The 24,814-nt window shown below is 44.9% G+C and overlaps 1 protein-coding gene across 3 annotated transcripts in view; it reads right to left on the bottom strand.

Moving 5' to 3' along the window:
* The window catches only part of LOC107109495, a 73,760-nt gene extending 50,891 nt beyond the window's left edge, over positions 1–22,869 (bottom strand). For all 3 annotated transcript variants that reach the window (XM_015410140.1, XM_015410142.1, XM_015410141.1), the window contains exons 1-3: positions 22,311–22,869; positions 8,341–8,419; positions 5,031–5,521 (exon numbers count right to left, since the gene is read on the bottom strand). In XM_015410140.1, the coding sequence (XP_015265626.1) occupies positions 5,031–5,521; positions 8,341–8,419; positions 22,311–22,475 (735 nt within the window). In that variant the 5' untranslated portion in view covers positions 22,476–22,869. The remainder of the gene's footprint in view (positions 1–5,030; positions 5,522–8,340; positions 8,420–22,310) is intronic.
* Between the last annotated feature and the right edge of the window lie 1,945 nt (positions 22,870–24,814).

Here is a 24,814-nt window from a genome sequence, read left to right as displayed (position 1 = left end):
TGGAATATGGAAGAGCAAGGACACAGCCTAGAAACCAAATGCAGATTAGTCGGTGCTATTGTGTTCCCCACAGCAACCTATGTCTGTGAAAGTTGGACCATGAAGAAGCAAAGCAGGAGGAAAATAGACTCAATAGAGCTGTGGTGCTGGAGAAGGCTCTTCTGCATTCCTTGGAGAGCAAAGGTGACAAACAAGCAAGTACTGGAGCGCATAAAACCAGACATGTCATTGGAAGGAAAAATCATAAAACTGCGATGGACTTATTTCGGCCATGTCATGTGGAAGAACTCACTAGAAAAAGCAATCATGCTTGGATTGGTTAGCGGCAAAAGGAAACCAGGCCACCAAAGAACATGGTGGCTAGACTCCATAAAAGTCGACAGCAGCCTGAGATTGGAACGACTCAAAGAAACAGTACAAGACTGGAAAACGTGGAGAGAGCTGGCTCATAGAATCACCAAGAGTTGGACACAACTGAATGGCTAACAACAACAACAACAACAACAGAATGATGAAGTGGTAATTCCACCTTTCTGAAGCCATTACCTTATTTCTAGCAGCATTCCCAGTGGCTTTAACAAATAGGGAACATTCTGCCTGGCCAGCAAGCTGGCCAATGGTTCAACCCAAGCAATAGTGAATACTGACCTTTTACATGTGTTAAACAAGGAGAACTGTATGCAATAGTCTGCATTACGGAGAAGGTTGGAGGGTGTTCACACCCTAGAAGCACTTAGGGCACCGCCTTGGTACTATATGATAGCTAAACTATGTGTAACAGTGCTGCCAGAATACCCATATGACCTTTCTTCTCTGGACAAAAGCCAGAGCCAACAGCCCAACACGAATATCCACTTAAAGGCTCCAGAGCTCAGAGTCAAAAGGGTGGCAACAAAACTGGGAAGATTTCCAATGACCCAGCCAATCCCATGTATAAAACTGATGGCTTCAGACTCCCACCCATAGCTCATTGCCAGATGTCCCTTCAGGGACCCCAGCAAAAGAAGATGGCTTCTTTGCTTCTCTTTCCAAAGTTTCAGTTAGGTCAGTTGTGTTTCCCATGCCTTCTACCTCTCAGGAGATCCTTCCACAGTGAGATTCTCTTTCCCCAAAATGTTCTCTCCTCTCACTCCACAAGCTAACAGAAGTTAGCTACCATGAACTAACAAACTAGATCGCAACTTGAATTCAGTGAGACTTGAGACTAATTCTTGCTGAACTGTATACGAGTTATAAATGTTTTGATAACCCTTCTGTGTCATGAAATATTTCTAACTACAAATTTGGGCTGAAATTATGCAATGAGCCCCAAGTCCATATTTGATGGAAAGAGAAGAGGAGAGAAAGTTTAAATTACATCGCGGGCCATCATAATTCCCTGCAGAATAACAGTTCTCTTTACACAAAGGAGCACAACAATATTAAAATTATCAAGTTACTTGTCAGCCACTGCAGCACGTTTCTGTTCATTGTGAGACGGTTCCATTTTTACCACAAAGACTTTCAAGGGCTTAATCCTGCTCTTGCGCCTGTTAGGACAAAACTGCCCTTTGGGGTCTCCAGGCCTTTTGGCTATTCTACAGACACCCAGTGCAGGTCCTGAGTTCTTGCAATGCTCCTGGATCTGTTTATACAACAGATCAGCACCATCTCTCTTCACCACTGAAGGACAAGATCAATAGCTCACCAGAGACTCTGCCGAATTTCAGTGAACCTACGCCTTGTTCCTCCCTACACAGGAGCACCCAGATTTTTTAAAAGGAGAAAAAGGTTCATTATACAGTTTCCATAAAGTTGCATCTGCTGACACACTTCCTTGCTCTGGTACGACAAACTGACCAAAAAATAAATAAATCACCTTTTCTGAAAAGTACATGACCTCTGTCCTCCAACTTATCTTCACCTCAAGTAACCAAAACAGTTTTCCCTCTACACACCATCTGCCTCTCATCCTCAAATGCAGCACCACCGGCTACTCTGAAAAGGGGCCACACCCATTGCCAGAGGCCAGCCGCCACTTCGGTCTTTCTGGGACACTGACACAAAGCGCTCATTAAAATGCATATGGCTGGCAGCAGGTCCTGGGTATAATTAGGACATTGCCCAAGCACAGAGATCAAGGGGCGCAGGAGAGCATTCACTGGAGATGTATCTGAGCCTTTGTACACTAGCCAAGCTGTTTCAGCCCAATTAAAAGAAAGAAAGAAAAATGGGAAGAGAGCCAGATGCAATGAAACATGCACATTGAACCAAACACTCCTCTGCGATGGAGTGAGCAGCCTAGCATGACAAGCAGATGGAGTGGCCACCTCTTCCAACTCATTACAGCAAAACAATGCAACACCATCATGCCTAATACACCAGACAATGGGACACCAGCATCCTTAACTTAAGAAATTAAGCAGTACAGAAAATGCAGCATTTCCAGCAGAAACAAGAAGGAAAGTATGGATGCTTATAATGGATTATCTAGAACACGAGTGGCATTTGCACCATCAGGAACAGGGCAGGTATCTCTCAGCAGGACAAAGTCTAAAGGGGCATCAAGTCCAGGGCTAAGGTAGGTGGCATCAGGTCCAGAGTAAGATGGAAGATCATGAGCAGAAATTAAGACCAGGAAAAAGAGACTGAAGAGAAGGTTGTATGTAGGGTTGCTACGGTAAAACCATAGTTTCCACTGAATGCTAGGGTAGAATTACAGCCCTTCCAGGTTCGCCCCAAAAATGATCGTCAACACTATGATGCTCTCCCATCCCCTCCAGTCTCCCACTGAATGCAACAGGAAGAATGGATCCTGAAAAGTTCCTGGTTTTGCTAACAGATTGCTAGTAAACTGTAAAGCTGTAAAAGGTAAAAAGGATTCCTTTAAGCAGTGAAAAGCTAGTCACAGTGAGGCTGATAAAACGGAACACAGGCTATGGCAAATAAAATGCAAGTCTGTGGTCAGGCAGGCAAAAAGGGAATATGAGGAGCATATAGCAAAAAATGTAAAGACCAACAATAAAACTTTCTTCAAATACATTAGAAGCAGGAAGCTAGCCAGGGAGGCAGTGGGGCCCTTGGATGACCAAGGGGTAAAAGGAGTACTGAAGGATGATAGGGAAATGGCTGAGAAGCTAAATGCATTTTTTTGCCTCTGTCTTCACTGTGGAAGATGAGAAGTGCTTGCCCACTCCAGAACCACTGATTTTGGGAGGGGTGTTGAAAGACCTGACTCAGATTGAGGTGATGAGAGAGGAGGTCCTAAAACTGATAGACAACTTAAAAACTGATAAATCACCAGGCCCAGATGGCATACATCCAAGAGTTCTGAAACAACTCAAATGTGAACTTGTGGATCTCCTGACAAAAATATGTAATCTTTCCTTAAAATCTGCCTCCATTCCTGAGAACTGAAAGGTAGCTAATGTCACTCCCATCTTTTAAAAGGGTTCCAGAGGAGATCTGGGAAATTACAGGCCAGTCAGTCTGACATCGATACCGGGTAAATTGGTGGAAAGAAACCATTATTAAGGAAAGAATTAGTAGGCACATAGATGAACAAAACATGTTGAGGCATGGGTTCTGTATGGGAAGATCTTGTCCCACTAACCTGTTAGTGTTCTTTGAGGGGGTGAACAAACATGTGGACAAGGGGGATCCAATAGATATTGTTTACCTTGACTTCCAGAAAGCTTTTGATAAAGTTCCTCATCAAAGGCTCATAAGTAAGCTCAAAAATCATGGGATAAAAGGACAAGTCCTTTTATGGATCAAAAACTGGCTAATTAATAGAAAACAGAGAGTGAGTATAAATGGGCAATTTTCCCAGTGGAGGGTGGTAAGCAGTGGGGTACCACAGGGATCAGTACTTGGTCCACTGCTTTTTAACTTGTTCATTAATGATTTGGAGATGGGAGTAAGCAGTGAAGTGGCTAAATTTGCGGATGATACGAAGTTGTTCAGGGTGGTGAAAACCAGTGAGGATTGTGAGGCACTCCAAAGGGATCTGTCAAAGATGGGCGAGTGGGCGTCAACATGGCAAATGGGGTTCAATGTGGCCAAGTGCAAGGTGATGCACATTGGAGCCAAAAATCCTAAATATAAATACACATTGATGGGGTCTGAACTGGCAGAGACAGATCAAGAGAGAGATCTTGGAGTTGTAGTAGATAACTCACTGAAAATGTCGAGACAGTGTGTGACTGCAATAAAGAAGGCCAATGCTATGCTGGGGATTATTAGGAAGGGTATTGAAAACAGATCAGCCAATATAATAATGCCCCTATATAAATCAATGGTGAGACCTCATTTGGAATACTGTGTGCAGTTCTGGTCACCACACCTTAAAATGGATATTATAGTTTTGGAAAAAGTGCAGAAAAGGGCAACTAGAATGATAAAAGGGTTGGAACACTTTCCCTATGAGGAAAGGTTAAAGCACTTAGGGCTCTTTAGCTTGGAGAAACGACAACTGAGGGGTGACATGATTGAGGTTTATAAGATTATGCATGGGATAGAGCAGGTAGAGAAAGAGGTACTTTTCTCCCTTTCTCACAATACAAGAACTTGTGGGCACTCAAGGAAATTGCTGAGCGGTTGGGTTAGAATGGATAAAAGGAAGTACTTCTTCACCCAAAGAGTGATTAACACATGGAATTCACTGCCACAGGAAGTGGTGGCGGCGACTATAGATAGGGACTCTGGGGCAAGTGATTCTCTGTCTTCTTGGTGCTTGGGGGGGGGTCAACAGTGGGAGGGCTTCTAATGTCCTGGCCCCACTGGTAGACCTCCTGATGGTCACTGTGTATTTTTGGCCACTGTGTATTTTTGGCCACTGTGTGACAGAGTGTTGAACTGGATGGGTGTTTGGCCTGATCCAGCATCGGCGTCTCTTATGTTCTTAGGACCAGCAAGCTCAGGACAGCCAAATCAGTTCCAGCTGTGCCCCATTCCTTATCAGTCCAAAGCTGACAAGAGATTCTTGAAACATCTGCAAGGTCAGCTTCAGTGCAGACAACACACAGCAAGTCATGAACAAAACATCTTACCTGCTGCATTTTTTCCAGGTCAAGGCTGGGCCTACTGACCTTGTCTCCATAGCCTTGCCGGTGTCGTTTACAAGGCATCACTTGCTCAAAGCTGTCTCCAACACTTGTGAAGATTAAAGGCCGGGATGTTGGGGTTCGTCCAAAAGACTGGAGTCTCTTAGGAGGCGAGGCACTGAAGAGCACTGGACTAGAGCTTGCATGGAAGCCATCCGCTGCCTCTACAACAGGTCGGAAGGACATGCCACACAAGTTCTTCACTTCCTCATCACTAGAGGAAGTATTGTAGTTGTCACCACAGCAGGCAAGTCTGTTGACTTGTGACCACTTCCGTTTCTCAGCTGCAAACTCGCGGCTGATTCGTTCCAGCTCCTCTTCAGAGCTGTGACGATCAAGGCCTGTAGGAAAGTGGGCCCGCATTTTGCAGCACTGATTTTCTTGGTTCTGCAGTTGATTGTTTGCCAAGGGAGTCAAGGTGCAATTCCGTCTTCTCTCTGAGAAAATGTAAAAGAAACATCAAATTTGTCATTGTACACAAACTACACGGTTCCAGTTTCTCTTCTGTCTTCCTTCTGCTTATTAGGTACTTCACAATCATTGCTCTCTGAACTTAGATACTTGTAGAACTACCGTACCACTTATTCTCTCATGACACTTAGCATGAATACATTCCTGAAACTCACTCACACATGTCCAGAGAACTGAAGGGCTGGGCGAGAAGCAATGAAAAACTGAAGCAGGAAATAACTTCAAACTTCAAATGCCTCCAGATTTCCACATTATATTTTCAGGTATTCGAAATATAAATTAAGACTATAAAAATCTCAGCATGAGAAGTAGGTCATATGAAGAATCCAGAAACAAAATCAGACCACGGGCCATTTAGCCTAGGACCATCTACACCAACCACCAGTGATTTCAAGGTCTCAGGTCAAAGTCCCAGATCTGCCATCTTACATTCTCTAATTAAAGATAAAGGGATTGGGCAATTTCTAAATCTAAAGTATAAATAAATACATAAACAAATAAAGATGCCAGGAATTGATGGGGAGGGTTGGTGGTTCAGTGGCTGAGCAGATGATCTCAGGTTCAGTCTTCAGCATCTCCATTTAAAAAGCTTAGGTAGTAGGAGATATGAAAGTTCTCTTTCCTGAAACCCTGGAAAGCAGCTGCCAGAAATGACTGTGAAAAGATCAATGGTCCAACTCAATACAAGGCAGCTCCATGAGTACTTGAGATCTTCTACATGCACAGCTCTACCAGTGAGCTACAACCCTTCCCATTAACCTTCCACTTTATGCCGTATTCCAAATACAATGCATCATGCATACAGAAGACGACCGCAAATCTTTCAGTTCTTCAGCACAGGATCCTGTAGTCTTCTTTAAAAGAAGACCTGACTATTGTCGTTGCCTTGAGTCTTTACAAGAAAAGCGGACTAGAGATGAAGTACCAAAAGAAAGAATCACCAGGCAGATCAAGTTACTTCATGTTATACCGGTATTTGCTGACAAGAGAAAGCTAAGAGCAGCTCTCTTCTTCCCCCAACACAAGGCCTCTGTTCTTTCACCCCCAAGGTTTCCCAAGACTTTGACATGTATTGGTAATGCAGCATCCAAAGCTAGAATTATGCAAACTCAATGAATTTGCAACATTTCCCAACTTTGCATAAATACAGTTACAGAAATGAAGCTTTGTTAGAAGAAATTTGCATTGATTTTTTAATAGTGGCTCAAGTGAGGAACTTATGTTTCGCACCTTTCCCTGTATTTGAAATACAGAACACTACAAAGAGTGCCATTACCACTCTAATGGCAGAAAGTGAAGAGGACCTAAAGAGCCTTCTGCTCAGAGTAAAAGAGGAGAGCGCAAAACTGGGCTTGAAGCTCAACATCAAAAAAACTAAGATCATGGCATCCGGCCCCATCACTCCTTGGCAAATAGAAGGGGAAGTCGTGGAAGTGGTGACAGACTTCACGTTCCTGGGATCCCAGATCACCGCAGACTGTGACAGCAGCCATGAAATTAAAAGACGCCTGCTACTTGGAAGGAAAGCGATGGCGAATCTAAACAGCATGATAAAAAGTAGAGACATCTCCCTGTCAACAAAAGTCCGCATGGTCAAAGCAATGGTATTCCTAGTAGTCATGTATGGCTGCGAGAGTTGGACTATAAGGAAGGCCGAGCGCCGAAGAATAGATTCTTTTGAACTATGGTGCTGGAGAAGACTCTTGAGAGTCCCTTGGACTGCAAGAAGATCAAATCAGTCAATCCTAAAAGAAATCAACCCTGACTGTTCCCTGGAAGGCCAGATAATGAAACTGAAGCTCGAATACTTTGGCCACCAAATGAGATGGGAGCACTCACTGGAGAAGACCCTGATGCTGGGAAAGATTGAAGGTCAAAGAAGACGGGGACGGCAAAGGATGAGATGGTTGGACAGTGTCAGCGACGCAACGAACAAGAAATTGAGCCAACTTCAGAGGACAGCGGAAGACAGGAGGGCCTGGTGGGAGCTGGTCCATGGGGTCGCAAAGAGTCGGACTCGACTGTGCGACTGAACAACAACAAAGTCTCATCATGCAATCCTTCCTTCTGCACAGAAACTGATCATGGTGCAGGAAACATGTATTCCATAACACATGATGGGCACCTTGAGTGAATGTGTTTTATACCCAGGTATGCAATAGGAAGCCTCTCCCAATACTGGTAACCAACACTTGGACCCATGGCAGAAGATAAGCTAATTCCTTTGTAAACTTAGCTTTAATAAATAATATATTGCATATTACCCCCTCAACGGAAGGGAATCTCCATGCAGCTTGTAAAGCATCCCACAGGCAGAAACACCTAAATTTAATACTGACCAATACCTACAGATTCCCAGTCTGTTGGAAAGCTCATCTGAAAGTCTTGCCCAGCTGTAAAACCACATGGTGCCCTTGGGCCACACAACCACCACCTCTCAGGTTAAGCTGCCTCAGAGATGAAAAGTTACTCTATTTCATATTTATCCTTTTCAAATGTATGCCACTCTAAATCCCTTGGAAAAAAAGAGTGGGATATAGACTGATCAGCCACAGTTCTGGTCTAATTTTCACTGTCGAGGGAGTGAAGATGTTTGTGTACAACAATTTTTGGAGAGGCCATCAGAAATAAGATAAAGAACAAACAAGCAGGGGGTTACATTACTGAGTAGTTGTCCCATTGCATTTAGGGAACTTGTACAGCGGCATTTGGGATTAAGAATGATGAGAGTCCCAAGGGTCTAGGCCCAGCCCCCATAGCCTTCCACATCATCACAACAGTTTACCTCTGTCAATCTGAGCAAGTTCCTGGTTCTCTCCCTCAGAATCATCACTGTCTTCCTCATCACTTGGGGGGTAGGAAATCTGTAGGAAAGAAGCACACGGTAAGTCATTTAATACGAAACCAGAACCCTCTCCTCCCTACAACACACATCACATTGCCCTGCACATCAACCCACCCCTCAAAATGAGCATACAGATCCACAAATCACACCAAGAATACTGAATGAGTCAGCCTGTACAATGCATATCTGAAGCATTCCTGATAGGATAACCAGTCAAATCTTTGTTCAGGAAATTTCTATGCTACCACTCCAGAGAACCTGCTCGACACAGCTTTCAAGAAGATCTTCCAAAAATCTATCCTGGAAGACTTCCTCAGAAAACAAACATATGTCTGTCATAACTGGCTCATGCTGGTGGAGAGTTTTCCTGAATATTTAACCTGTTTATTTCTTCTTCAACCCAGAGATGAGGTAAGAAATTGCTCCTTTGATTCCCCTCCCACCCCATCCAAATATCCTCCTACAGTTACCGTACGAAGAAAAAGAAGAGCTGGTTTCTATCTATACCCACTTTCCCTTTGTTGAATTAAAAACTGTTCTTGCAACCTCTCTTCTTATTTGCCTTGTAAATCCTCTGTCTTTTTTGTAGGCCTTCTCTGAATCTATTCCAGTGCTGCCCAAAACCCAATATATAGCCAAAGTACTGGCAGTAGAGAATAAACTAGTCCTCTCTTCTTAGAAACCTCTCCACCAGTGCAAACAAGGCCAGTTCCTGATTTTTTTTGCTGGGGGGGGGGGGAAATCACCATGTAACCTTCCCACCCAGCCACAGGTAAGGGCACCTTCTACCTCTCCACACACACACACACAAAAGGCAGGACCTCTTATCAAGTGCCCAAGGGTGCATGAGGTAATGGCTGCTGCTACCTCTTTGGAGCATCACTAACTGCTCCAGGCTCAAACAACTGAATGGGCATCTAAACTAAAGGCTGCCCCAGAAAAACACACACACAACCAAACCAAACAAGTGACTGCTCCCAGATTCCCTTGCAGCTCAGTGACTCAGACAAATGAGGAAGTAAGCAGTGGCAACTGGGAATAGCTACTTTAACTGTTTACTTGCTTACCCAGCCATGTCTCCCTCTGGACATTGGCTGCTTCACCTTTGTCACTCACTTGTTGACAGCCACCTAGCAGCTGTGGGGAACATCACTTTTAACATCTGCAAGGGCCCAGTTCGGCTTGGGACTGCAGCATGATGAGAGGAGGTGCTCTGGCCTTGCCCTCCCATGCCATTTTCCTGAGCCAAGACAGCCTGGGGGTGGGGGAGTTATTTGTGTAACTTTGGAGCTGCAGCAGGAGCCCCTCCTCTTCACACTCTACATTCCTGAGATGAAAAACACCCCCCCCTTAAAAAAGACATTCTCCACAGCTGCTCTGTGGGAGTAGCTGTTACCCAGGGCTGCCAACCTTCAGGTGGGGCCTCGACTGGAGATCTCCCAGAATCTATATATCTAATTCCCAACTGTGCCCCCTGTGTGCGGTTATCTAAATCCGCACATCGGGGGTACCTGGGGGGCAGGGAGATTTTCCTGCACATTTGGGGTAATCCCCAGATGTGCAGAAAAATCTAAAAACTAAAAAAAAACCCTATAAGGGGGGATACTTAAATCCTCCCAAAAGTAAAGGAGCATTCCCTGCGCAGGCACAAGGAACGCTCTGAGAATGGCTTCGCCACTGCCGCCACCAGGGAGGGAGAAGGCTTGGCCAGCTGGCAGCTGTAAGCTGCTCAGCCCTCACCACCGCCCGGGGGGGAGAGAAAGTTTGGCGGGCCAAGCTCAGGCCTCGCTGCCGCTGCGGGGGGGGACTTGGTGGGCCGGCCAGGCCTTGCCACTGCCGCCGGGTGGGGGAGGGAGGGAGGGAGAAAGCTTGGTGGGCCAAGTTCAGGCCTCGCTGCCAGTGTTGGGGGGGGGGAGGGAGAAGGCTTGGAGGAGTGCGGGCCTCGCCGTGGATGCCGGGGGCAGGGGGGAAGGCTCACCTGTAGCTGCTTCCTTCTCCTCTCATGGAGCTTCTCCCCTCCCCGCGAGTATCACAGGTTCCCCTTCTTGTTACTACTGATCTCCAACTATACAGATCAGTTTCTCTAGAGAAAATGGCTGCTTTGGAGGTCCCTCCCCTCCCCAAACCCCACCCTCTCCAGGATCCACCCCCAAAATCTCCAGGCATTTCTCAGCCCAGAGTTGGCAGCACTACCATTGCCACTACTGCTCACTTGCCTGCTTCTCTCTAGGTGCTGCGGGCTGCTCCTAGCAGGACTGCCAACTGTAGCTGGAGAATTTGCTGGAGATTTGGGGGCAGTGCTCGGGCAGGGAAGAAAGCTTAGTGGAGATGGGAACCTCCAGGGGAACCAGTCCCTGTAGTCTGGAGATCAACGGTAGTTCTGGGAGGATTCCAGACCCCACCTTGAGGCTGAGCTAACCCTATCTCCTCCTAGGTTCTGGTGGCTGTGCAACCAGCAACTGAAGCATGGCAAAGAGAGGCAGAGGAGGACTACCTCACTTTCTTTACATATGTGGACATTAAGGGAAGGCTATATAACGCTGCTGCTACAGCCACGGCGGGAGGGTCAGAGATATTTTTTTCTTCTGCTTTCCCTCTTACCCCAATGACTATCTTGCAACACTAATTCATGTGTGCTTAATGCTGTCACCCAACCCTTACAGTATCATCTCTGTTGAAAGGAAATTATTAGTATACCTAGTTAACAATCTCAATTCTTGCCTACCAAGACATAAAAATAATACTAGCAGCCCTGTCAGATAAGACCAGTGGTCCATCCAGTCCAGCATCCTGTGTCACACAGCAGCCAACCAGTTGCCTTGGAGGGCTAACAAACAGGGCCTACAGGGCAAGGCCTTCTCCTGATGCTGGGCCCTAGTACTGGTATTTAGCGGTTTACTGCCTCTGAATATTGAGGTCCCCTTTACTCACCATGGTTAGTAGCCACTGGTGGACCTCTCCCTCCAGCCACAAAGCTCAAGCACTCATCAGCCTCCTAAACACACAAATCTATTGCCATAACAGCTACATTTTTGTGTGGCTTTAAACTCAAGGAGAGGGGAGAGTTATTCTACTTTTTGCTCCACTGCCCAGCATCTAAAGAGCCTGGAGGGCTTTCACACACACACACACACTCAATACCACCATGAAGCTTCTCCCCCCCCTCAACAAGGCTATGTTTTTACAGATAAATACACATCTGAGGATCCTGCCTCAGGTCCCCTAGTAGAAGAAGAAGAAGAAGAGATTAGATTTATACCCCGCCCTTCACTTGGAGTCTCAGAGCGGCTTACAAACTCCTTTCCCTTCCCCTCCCCACAACAGACACCCTGTGAGGTAGGTGGGGCTGAGAGAGCTCTGACACAACCTGCTCTTTTTCAAGGACAGCTCTGACAGAGCTTGTGACTGACCCAAGGTCACATCAGCAGGTGCAAGTGGAGGAGTGGGGAATCAAACCCGGTTTTCCCAAATTAGAGTCCGCACACTTAACCACTACACCAAACTGGCTCTCCAGTATTGTGTGGCTTGGCCCCAAGTAATGCCCAAGAAGTTCTCTGGCAACCCATTTATAAATTAATTAAAGGAGGCACAGTTCAGCATAGTGGTCAAGGAGCAAAGAAAGTTTGGTAGTAACATGTGCCCAAGACTCAGAAGACAGAAGAAAATGAAGACCAAGATTCATTATTGTCTTCTAATACCATAAACCGTGGGTATGTTTTTAACCATTTCTGGATAATATTTTAGTGTTAACCATTCTGGAAGATAAACAATATGTAAAAACTAAGGGAACAATATCTGGAGGTGTGCACAAAGAAGACCGCAGTGGAAGACATTTGCAAATCATACATTCCTTGCAGCCCTGCAGCCTTTCTGAAGTTGCCAACTTCTGTATTAGATCATCCTTTCCATCTCTCAGTATTTCCTCTGGGAGAAGCAAGACAGCACAATAGGCCTTGCTGCTAAAAAGTTTTCTCGGCAGTCTGGATTTTTGTGTGCCAGTGTCAAGTCAATGTGCATTCTTGAGCCACCACTGTGTTACTTATAAAGAAATTCAGGGCCTTTGTTCTCAGAGAGCTTCTGCTGTCCTCATTTTCCATATTCTCCCTGTTCCCCAAAGGACACAGATGGAATAATTTTTAGGACAACGTTTCAACATTAAAAATATTTTGATATTTTTAAACGAAGTCTTTGTATTTCCCTCCCCAGTACTAGCCAATACTATAATGCTCAAGAACAGAAGACCCCAGAACTCTGTTTTCCCCAACAGGCCAAATAGCACACACCCTCTCCTGGGATTATTTCAATTCAGGCAAATGAGGCAGATGGAAGGCTGAAGACATTACTACACATGTGCCACAGCTGCAACCCAAACCAAGCACCACACACATGGGAACTGAGAACTCACGTTGGACTATTACACAGAACATTGAGTGGGAATCCCGTTCCTAAGCGATGTACTCAGAAACACATAGAGCTGCCTTAAAGTTAAAGTGTTCAAGGAACCTTCCCGGGGGGGAGAACGACGAGTAAAAAACACAGCACCCAGAGGGGCATCTCACAGTGCACAAAGTCTAGATCCCAAATGACAGGCCTTCGTCATGTTGCTTTGGTCAACTGTCCTAGAGATCACTGATGAACTACCCACAGAAAAGGGCCTTTTAAAAAGTTCTGTAGAAGTGTCATTAGAAGACTCTGAAACTTATTCCTGACCTTATGAATTCCTCGTCACCCACAAAAAACCTGTGTACATTTCAAAAGCAGGAACAATAAAAACAGTGTACATGTATAAATACAAAATCTCCCTTTATTTACAAAGCATGAATAAAGGCCAGATGTGATTCACCAATAGTTAAATTTACATTTTTTTTGTGATGTTTATTTTATGACCACTGAGGAAGACTATCGTTGAAACACATCTGGTCTTTTATTCATGCTTTTTAAATAAAGGGGTATTTTATATTTATCCATGTACACTATTTTTTATTATTCCTGCTTCTGAAATGTACACAGGATTTGGGGGGTGATAAATACATAAGGTCAGGAATACATTTCAGGTCTTTTTACACTATATGTTAAGCATTTTGTATTCATATGTGGTATTTTTTCTGCTATTCTTTGTTTCCTGGTTTTGATTTCAGTTGTAGTTGTTCCCTTTTTGCTTGACTGAGAAGTAAACAGGTTTATTTGAACTACAAGTAAACAGGTGGTCCCCCCCCCCAATAAATGTCCAGCTTTGCTTTGTAATCCATTGTTCGATGTTAAAAGTTTCTATGTAGAAAGAAAGGCCAAAGGATACCAGACTGGAAACTTTACTAAGTTGTAGTTAACGCGAGACACTGAAATGAAGTAAAATGCTCAGATGGGATTTTCAAGGATGCCAGGGTAAGCAACACAATATGAAAGACCAGAACAATGCACTTACGCAATGGGAAGATTTGTCCAAGTTAATAAAATTCACTTGAAAATTACAAAATGAATAAATGGAAACCCACCCAGTCGTCAAAGTGGGGGACCCATTTGAAAAGTATGGAGCACAGATCACACAACAGTGAAGACTCACATAATGTACTTGGCTCAAGGCTTCAGGGAAGGAGTCACACATTTTTCACAGATGGCAAAACTTTCAGAAAGAGCGTACCTATTGATCTATTGAAAAAAAAGGATGATGGAGAGGCAAATCTGTAAAGTTTCCAAGCCCACCCACCCCCAAGTCTACAATGAAGCTGCACTAGCTCTGACCAGAATTGCAAAAGCAATTAGAGCAAAGGTGGCTGCCCAGACTAGACTATTTACAAGCCACCAGAGGATGCTTCCAGTGTAAATCTGTATTCCAAGCACTGCTTGCTGTGCTCATGATCATATGCTGAAAAGGACAAATTTAGCACTCTTCCCACAATACCATAATTTATTTCTTCACACACACAAAAACGTTTCGACGGTACTGTTATTCCAAAAAATTGGTGGGATTGCATAAGGAGTCCCAGAAGCAGAGAAAAAGTATTTCAGCTGCTGCTTCAGATCTTTTACTGTATAACAGGATCTACATGTTCAGGTGGTAACTATAGGGGATCGAAGGCAGTGAGAGCACACAGGTTCCACTAGTCAGAACATCTTGTACAGACCATACAGAGGCAGATGGGTGAAAACCAGTTCTGCTGAGGGAGAAAACAGCATTTGGGAAAAAATCCCTATATGTACTGAGGATTTCTATTCAGACAGGGCCTTTTCAGCTGTGCCGACTAGAGTAGGCTGGTGTCCTCTTCTACTATCAAGGCTGCTGCTGAAGGGTCCAGGACCACCCTTGTTCTCTTGAACAGTTGGAGAAAGGTCTGGAAATGGAAATGACATTATACATTGTATGATGCCATATCCAGCCAGAAACCTGGATGTATTATAAGTGCAAAAGGCAATGCTCTGGCTGTTTCCGACTCACATCACATTCAGGTTTTGGGCCAGGTGAGACATCATTCATTCTGCAACATACTTTCTGTCTCTGGATCCACCTCTAAAGCTCCCAGGGATGCCAACTTGTGGCTTGGCATCCCCATACCCAACCTTTAGAACTCTCTGCCCTGGAAGATGCGGCTGATTCAATTTTTACTTGCCTCCAGACACCATGCCTTCAGAGACTGACAGCACTTTTCTTTTTCCTTTTCCACTGAAATCATGGAAGATATACCCTGGTAGATGCCAAGCCCCATCATTCACACTACATTTGTACCCATGAGGCTCAGTTTACAGTGACACTTTTTCTGCTTCTGAGTAGTTTGCTGTCCATCTGTACAGTCCTCTAAGTGACCTTGGCAAGATGGAGTGTCTGCAAGAAGAAAAATGCCTGTGCCACCCACAGGTACACCAGTTAAAGCAAGCTGTATACCAATACAGCTGTAATTTGAAACAAGTACATAATTACAGCCCATGTGTTCCTTCTCATAATCGGTTTTCCAACAGCACAACAGGACTTCTCTGCCTATCCCCATGCAGCTCCGGGGGGATAGAAGACCCTGAGGAATGATATGAGTGGGGTCTGCAGCAAGAATTGGGAATTGGTAGAAGTTGCCAGTATAGTCTGGATCCAGCCCAATAAATGGTGGTCAATCGTAGAAGCCAAAGTGGTCACAACTTCTAGATATATAGGTTGCCTCTATCTTCATTTTACTTGGAACTTATTTTAGCTTTCTCAAATGACTCTTTTACTTTAAGCCACAGAAGTAGAATTATACATGTTCTCATTCTTTAAACCTTATTCTTTCTTATACAGATATACCACTTTTATCATGGCTACCATAACAGAGCCTGCATATTTTCCAAGATAGCTTCTATTCTGAAATCAAATAAAAGTCTACAGTCCTATAAAAGGAGAATAATGTTAACACAATTTTCAGCTCTCTTTCTCGTCATTTCAGTTGGCACACTACACTACATGCATAACAGTGGTACGTGTGAAGTAATCAGGTTGACGGCATAAACACATGGAACTGCCAAAGCTCTTCTCATACCTTCTCCCTTCTGCACTGAAGAATCCCAATTATCTTTGTTACTGCTCTTATGGGAAGTTCTTTTTTCCCCTGACTCAGAGCATGGACAGAACTAAAAATACCTCTAAAATCAAACTTTAACCAATCACACAATAATTTTACATGTGTCTCCTTCCCAAAGGAACGAAAGAACAAATGCAATAAATCTGCCATGAACAAATGGTTAAAAAGGGGCACCTCTGAGAGATGGCATTCAAATAGACAATCTGGATGTCATGTGTAGAATGCATCTTAACTACGTGGGCAGTACTTTTGATTGCAAAAGCAGACAGGGCTACACATGAGGCAGCAACCACCACAGCACTGATTTGTTTTTGTTTTTTTAAAAAAAACAGCATGTGACATAATTATGCAAAAAGGGGTAGGCTACAGCTGGTCGGTGCAGTCTTGGCCAACAGATTCCTGTGGAGAGCTAGACCAAGGGTTGGCATTTTAAATCAGACATCAGAACATTTGCATTAAGTAATCCCAAGCACACTATGTGGCATGTGTGTTTTGAGACAGAGAGACAGCATAAAATAAAAATCCACAAAAGAAAACAATTCACTCCCCACCCTCAGCCATGTTCAGAGTTCATCTCCGACCACATCCTGGATTCTCAAATATCATCTTAATATTAATCACCGGTTTGAGAGCCTCCCAGTAGCATGTGACTAACCATTGCTGAAATGCTGCAACGGAAAGACTTTGACCAGAGACGACAGAAGTGTCATGTACTCCTCAGAGAGAGAAAAACTGTCTTCATCAGCAGGACTGAGGAAGCCCACTGAGACCAAAGAGCCAGGACTGGGGCTCCCGTGGTTGGTTTCCCCGCATAAGGGCTGGGAGATAGAAGAAAGAAATGCCTAGGGTTGCCAGCTCTTGGAAGGCACAGTTGGGCCACGCACCCTTGGAGAGCACCCGCAATGTACTTGCTGCTAAGCAGAGAGGCATGGAACAGGAAACAGCAAGCCTGCATCAAGGGTAAACCCCGCCAGCTGACCACACTGAGACCAAATGGTGATGACTTCAGAATGAAAGGTGGCCAACTGACCTGCCGGCAACTCTGAGAAGGCCCCCTTCTGTGCCTGAGGGATCTGAGCCTTCAGTAGGTTTGGCATCTCATCTGGAACCTCAAAGTGTCACTGTCAGAGAAAGAACAGACACGCTGTGCAGTGAAGACAGAGCACTCAGCTTGTCCTTTCAAAAGAAAACTCCAGCCAGGTGTCCTGGACTATGATACTACATGCTTCAGAAGTAAGATCTTGACAGGGAGCTGATTTTTCATCGATCAGTTTGGCTGTTTGTGAGCAGTCTGAGCCTGTACAGCAGTGTTACATGCATGCAAGTCCTCAAACAGTCTGATAGAAGTCCTACTTTTTCCACTCACCCACAGACCTACTGCACACCACTTGGCAACCAACCATATCAACAGAGAGAAAATCAGTCAGAAAGCTACACTGTATTTTTTTTTAAAATGCCTAACTTTTTGGTGTTTACTACAGTGTTACTAGGGAGCTGCGGTGGCTCAAGTGGTTAAGACGTTGAACTGCAGGCTGTGAAAGGCCAGTAGTTCAGCAGTTCGAGACCCGGGTGCCGCATGATGGAGTGAGCTCCCGTCTCTAGTTCCAGCTCCTGCCAACCTAGCAGTTCGAAAGCAAGAAATTGCAAGTAGATAAATAGGTACCACTTCGGTGGGAAGGTAACAGCGTTCCGTGCACCTTGGTGTTTAGTCATGCCGGCCACATGACCACGGAAACGTCTTCGGACAGCGCTGGCTCTTTGGCTTTGAAACGGAGATGAGCACCGCAACTCTAGAGTCGGATTCGACTGGCTTTCAAGCAAGGGAACCTTTACCTTTACAGTGTTACTAGCGCTATTTCATGCACAATCATTTTTGCATAGCCTTGCAGGAGGCACAGTTTGATGACCTGTCCAACTATCAATGATTTTGAAAAGAATCGCCTTGCCTACTACACAGATATAAAAGCCTTCACAAGACAAGGAAATGAAATTCAACCACCACAGCTATAGCCCAGCTGCAAAGCTGTTCAACAGCTCACAGACAAACAGATCAGAGGTTTCACTCATGGCTGAGTATGGATGTCCAACACAGTATGTTTGCTGCAAATACGATATTCCTAAACATCCTAGAGAATTCTCAGCACCCTCTTCCTTACAAGTCCTAGGAGCCCCCTGGGAGAAACCACAGTAATTAAACTTATATGAAGCCAAAGTGTCTGCAGCAGCTTCACTAAGGGCAAACCAAGACACTGAAGAAAGTGTTTTCTAAGCAAGAGATCACTGAGATATATAGAGATAGCTATACAGATACAGATATAGATATCTCCTGCATGCAGAAGCATCCAAACCTTAGTATTCAAAGCCTTCAGAAATGCCTGGATGCATTTCTACACTTACTGGGAGTGGGGAGGCACAGAGAGATGCTACAAGGGTGCTTCTGGGTGCTTGGAACTTTGCATCCACATGCTAGATCAAGAATACCTTGCTACTGTTTACCAGATTCCAAGAAATGCTGGCTGGGTCTCAGCAGGCAGACGAGGATGCATTTGTTTACAGAGTAAACTTCTGCTGTAGCTAGAAGGCTAGGATGTTTCCAGCACCAACCTCTCATTTTTGGCCAGCTCAAAGCTGAAAAATTCTCCAAGTTTCTTCCAGCATTTAGTTTCCCCACCAGAGCACTATGGAAACGTCTAAGGCAATGACACTGTGCACTTAATACTGGGAAGACAGTTTTATACCCTCACTTTTCTGGGGGCTCCCTCCACAGATGCAACCACATACACAAGTGGCCGTTTCTACTGCACATGCATGACTAGAACTCCACATCGTAAGCCACTTGCGAGAAGCTCCCCAACGTGGCTCGTACCACCTCTTCCCTACAAGCCGGTTGGGCATTGTGATCGTAAATCAGTAGGCTGGATCACTGATCCTCAGCATAACTGTCAACACAAAGAGTGTTGTGTGTTCCTGTGTTATGCATACTGGGAGAGGCACAGAAACTGGTTGTATTTCCATCTCTTGGCCCAATTAAGTCAGATGAAGAAGAGCTCGGCCCTCTTTCAGGCAGAGCCGCCTCGCATTTTTGATAGACAAAGTGCCACCACACTTAAAACTGTATAACAATGCAATAAAGGCTACAGAACTGGTAAGAGTGCAAGCCACTACTCTATAAAACACTTCATTACACACAAAGCACTTCAGCTATGCGATGCAATCCTTACAATAATCCTGTATCACCTTCCCTATTGCAGGTAGAGGCTGAGAGAGAGAGTGCCTTATCCAAGGACACTAAAGGAAGGTGAGCCAAACTTTGCGTCAGGTTTCCCAGTCCACAGGCTGCAGCCTTCGGTAAGTTCCTTCAGTAGAAGACAGTCTCTTACATGGGATTTCCTAGATATGAGCAACAGAACATTTATCTGTGGGACTCACTGCAGAATGTGCTAGCAGTCAAGAACATAAAAAATATTTTTTAAAAAAAGAGAGAGAGAGGAAGACTTCACAAATTCGTGGAACATTAAAGTAACTATTAGCCAAGATAAAGAAACTATTAGCCAAGATTATGTAAGGGCGACCAACACACACATACACGCCGCACAACCTTTGAGCTTTGTTGTTAATATTGCTCCTGGATTCACAGCAAAAATGTCTATTTATACCCTCCTGTACAACAGACTCTGTGAATCCACAGTTTGTTATGCAAACACAATGGACAACAACCTCTTCTGTTGCCAGTGCACAATTCAGCACAGTTTCTATAAACTACAAGAGCAAATGGTTGTTCGTTAAGTTAGATGCTTAGAGGGGAAAATGTCCTGTGCCAACCTAGATCCATCCTCGTGCCAAGTGGGGTAGTAATGGGGCGTGCATCCTGCAAAGCCCCTAGAAGGAGTGCAACAGCACATTATACAGCCACTCAGGAGTCTTCTTGGTGGATAGATCACAGCACTGGGGGGGAGAGGGGGGCAAGGGAAGAGAGAGATGCAGCTCTTATTGCAGGGGTGTTCCCAATCCAGCATTCTGTTTTAAAAACAGCAAGTAACTTTCTTCCATGTAACAGAAAACCATCAAATCAGCATGGTACTTGGAAACACAGGTGTGTGTGTGGGGGGGGGGTCAGGGGTCAGCAAAGTTTTTCCAATTGCATCCTATTTATTTTGCCAGCCACTGCAACCTGAGTCTGTCTGCCCCTATCTGCATTAGCACACTCTCCATACTGCTTCCTGGGGCCAAACCCAACGATGCTAGAGGTTCCATGAATAGTGTTCCATTCCAAGAATGGCATTCCCCAGCAGATTTTTTTAAAAGCAGGCGTGTGGGGGCCTGATTTGCACTGAGACCATTGTGTGAGGGAGAGAGTGAAGTCCCCCCCCACGCTACTATTTTCCTTGAAATATCCCTGCAGAGCAGCTGTTTGTCTCACTGGGAAAATATATGGGTTTTGATGCTAAGTGCGATGGTCAAAACTCTTAACTGTATCAATCAATATACTTAAGTGTCCAAAGGTATTATTAACAGCTACTAAACTGGAGTCAACAAATGTTTCACAATCTGATCTTGCACCAAAGATTTCAAAACTGTGCTTATTATAAATTTCAAGGCTGCAGGCCTTTATATAGTAAGTGAAGGAAGTTGGTATATCTACAAATGAACTAACCATTCCACAGCTGGATCTGCAGAGAGAGATATTTGCTCATAAAAAGGCATGAGTTTTTCTTTAACCAAGAAGTGAATTGGAGCACAGAAGAACCAGGGAAGCTTTAAGTCACCAGCCTCTCAAGAAGAATTTGTTCTTGCTCTATTAAGAGAACAAAGCTACTATGATATGCAAGCATAAAAATCCTGCTTAGTGTTCATTTTTTTCCTACCCTTCCTTCCTCCTCATCCACTTCAAATAGTCTGATGACTGATTTCGATTGGATAATGCTATAAACCAATTTTGTAACATCTCCCTTTCTGTCTATAGCAGGAGTGTCAAACATATGGCCCGTGGGCCAGAACCAGCCCGTCTAGGGCTCTTATTCGGCCCGTGAACAACTGATTACCTTTACTGCCAGATGACAGAGGCTGTGCATTATGTCCCTGTATACTGTCCCAGTGCTAAACTGTAACAGGCAGTGGGAGGGTGAGTATCGGGGAAATACTGCAAGGAAATACTGTAAGAGGGTTTATGTTTTAAGAATATTTGTATTTTGAGTAAAAAATAATATTGTTAACTGGGCTTACATATTTCCTTTATAAAGTTTATATCCCCAGTACCTGACATTACATTTTATGGCACACGTGGCCTGGCCCGACAAACTGACATTTATGTCAGATCCAGCCCCAGTAGCAAATGAGTTTGACACCTCTGATCTACAGCTCTGAATAGAAATACTTCTGCCTAATAGATGCACACTTCATGCATGCGTCTGGTGAAGTGAGCAATGAGTCACAAAAGCTTAGGCAGGAAGAAATTTTTGCTGGTTTTCACTACACAAAATGGTCACAAGCAGTGATCGCCTCTGCTGAGTAAGATAACAAGTTTTTGGGCTTCCACATGGACTCCTCAATTTCAGAAAGTACTCTAGATTCACAGTGATGTCAGGAGGGGCTATATGACTATATGCACTATGCTGTGGCTCATCTTGCCCCCACTCCATTTTTAAATTTCAGGTGGTGGGGGGCGTGCTATCCATTTGTGGCTTGCAGCATCTAGAGCCCCATGCCTTTTGTTTAAGAGCTTAAACTACAGCTGACAAAATCCAGATGGCAACAAGTAAACCTCTAAATGGGTTAAACACCAGGGTTTAGATCCAGCTATAATGTTCACAGCAGTTACGCATACACAAGTGCCCATTTGAAGACCAGTCACACCATGTTCAACAGAGCCTACCCCTAAGTAAGAGGGCATGAGACTGCAGGCCTGCAGTGCAATCGCAAGTACCTTTCCTTGGAAGTAAATCCTACTCCAAAGGCACTTACTTCTAAGCAAAGAGCAGCCATTGGCTAAAGCTTTTGGACTGCTGAATAGTTAGTAGTGGCTTGTTCTAGGTATTGTTTAAGCCAGAATACTAGTAAATTATTTTCACATGCACACACCCATCCAAAGATCCATCTCAATTTAAAACAAAACAGAATGCAAAGTTTCATGCACTAATCCATAGCTATACACACTGTGAGGATTGGGCTACCCAAGCAGAAGTAGGCCTTCATCAACAAAGGAGACCCGGTACTCATTCAAAGAAACAGGCCTGACTGTATACAGACCAGCTCAAACTCAACTCGCACAATGAACAGGATGCAAGTGGAAAGTTACTAGCCCCACTATACTAGCGCCCACTGAATCCTTATTGCAAGGATTACAGTGCTAAACTGGGAGGCTTCCCTTACCTTTAACTTGAAGGGCTGGATCTCATTCAAACTCTGATTCCTGAGCTTCTTGGTAAGGATCTTGAGCATGGTACAAATCCAGGGAGCCAGGAAAGAGTTAAGCACACACTCACATCTGTGATAGCTGCTACTGCCACGCTTGGAGAAGCTCAGAATCGCTTGCATTCAGCAACTGTAGGTGCACGTCCAGCTTTTAGCTGGAGAGAGCCAAGAGCTACACAGAAATTCAATCCTCCTCCTCTGTTGCTCCTACAATATGTTTGGGGTTTTTTAAAAAAAATAATAATAACCCTCTTTTTAAACTTTTAATCGGAGATCAAAAACTGGCTTTTATGAGCTACAGAGGAAACTACGTTAACGGCTGACAGAACTCTCTTCTGCAAGGGGACAGAAGGCACCTGGTACGAGAAGAGTTCACGAAAAGATGGGAAAGCTCTCCAAACGGGAGGGAGGCCCAGAGCGCGGCTCCTCCGAACGCTCCAACTTTTATGCCATCTCTGCCCCGCTCCTCCCCACTGCTCACAGGCATAGCCCTCGCGCGGATCCCTTGCTCGGTCGCCCCCTCCCCTTCCCCCCCGGTCTCTGCCACACTCCTCCCCTCTCGCACACGCTCTCCCTTCTCCTGCCTTCTCGCAATGTGAAACTCGTAACAAACAGAGCACGCAGCCAAGACTCCGATTGGCCAGCCAAGGAGGACTGTGTCAATTTCAGTGGGCAGGGCTTCCATTTAAAGGGAAACCAAAAGGAGAGCAGGGTACTCCCTAACACTCGCCCTCACGCGCACACCCCGGAAAAGGTGGTGGATTCGGAGAAGCTGGAGTTCCGACCTGCTGTAGTTCCTTAAACCGGATTGCCTGTCCCCCAACATGCATCGGACCTTCAGACTGCCGACTACATTTTTGCCTGCCTCCTCCCTGGAGTTAAAAGCAGAATGTGTGGTTTTTCCCTCCTCCATTTTATTCTCACAACAACCCTGTGAGGTAGGTGAGGCTGACAGAGACAGACTGGTAGAACGTAGATTTGTATGGGGCTGCCCCCAGTGAACATCACTGTTTTAGGGACAGATTAGATTAACTATGCAGAAGCAACACAGTGACACCACCATTGCCCCTTTGGATCATCTATATTACCTCATATTTCGGCTGGCTCTTTTACAATGGTCTGCCATTGCCACTTGTGTCATTTTTTTTCACCGCAGTGACTGACAGAATACATGCCAAAGAGAATGACTAACAGATGAAATGACCTCTGCTCTGGGAATAAAAATTCATAACCTTTAATTAAAGAGATATATAACGATAGACTGAATGGTTTTTCACTCCTTTGTGCATTACGGCATCCCCTGAAAACTCCCTTCCCAGTCAATGAATTGCTCTATGTGTGTTCCATGTGCCAAATGTTTTTAACAGGCTCTGATCTATATGAAGTGACTTGATTTAATTGCATTAATAAGTAGCCTTGCTTAAGCAGAGCAGGGAATTTTCCATTTCCTGTTCTGCCTGTAGAAGTGCTTTGTGTGATGCCAAAGTTTGCAACCTTTGCTCCAACAGACGTTTGCATCCCTCTAACTGGCAGGCAAGGTGGGGACTGTTCCTGCCAATACCAAGCAAAAGCCAGTGTCAGGATGGTGCAAATGTAGGGCTGTGATCCAATGCAAGGTTACCTACTGAAGAGTAAGCTCCATAGAACTCTGTGGGACTTGTTCCCAAACAAACATGCATAGAATCAAACTGTAAAATGGTAAAACCAGAGGCAAGATCTCATTCCCCTCTCTCTAGGAGAGGATTCCATTCCAGTGGGAAAGACCTAGAGAATCTTGCCTATTGAATCACTCTTTGTTAGGGCTGCAGTCCAGCAAAAGGACTTCAGGCTGCAGTTTGACTCACAGAAATCCAATGTGTTGTAATGGTTAGAGTGCGGTCACACCTGCCAGATAACGCGGGGGGAGGCGAGGCTATTTGCTCCGTAGTAACTTGACCCGCCACTGCGTGATCAGACGCAACTGCTGGTGAATCGGGGGGGGGGGTCTTCACTGTGTGTTTCCAGTGCGCTTCAACGAGGGATCACTGACGCAATGGGAGCACGCTGGAGCGATCACACGGGGAAGTCCATCTGCAACCCATCACAAACCCGTTTAGTACTGCACTTTCCCCAGTGTTTTTTAACTCCGCTTCTTCGGCGGAGCAAAACGGGTTGCCGACGGGTGCAGGACACTTGCCAGATGTTCCCGTGTGATTACGCCCTTAAAATCCGCCCGGCATTCGTGCCTATCACGTGGCTAATTCTGAGTGTGATTGGGACCTTAGTGTGTCAAGCTGAAATCCCCACTCATATCACTACTCTCAAAATGGCTAACCTAACTTGTGGGGTTGTTAGAACTATAGAGTGGAGGAGGGAAGGCAAAGGGGGGGAAATGCACCATGGAGGGAAAGTGTGATTAAAATGTAATAGGTCTTTCTTTAGCAAACATGGGCAGTGTTTCTTTTATCCTAGCACTGTCTCTA

The sequence above is a fragment of the Gekko japonicus genome, unplaced genomic scaffold, assembly GCF_001447785.1.
Source record: "Gekko japonicus isolate JY-2015 unplaced genomic scaffold, Gekko_japonicus_V1.1 scaffold566, whole genome shotgun sequence".
NCBI lineage: Eukaryota > Metazoa > Chordata > Lepidosauria > Squamata > Gekkonidae > Gekko > Gekko japonicus.
The sequence above is the reverse complement of the archived record's forward strand: the minus strand, read 5'-3'. Positions and strand labels throughout refer to the sequence as shown.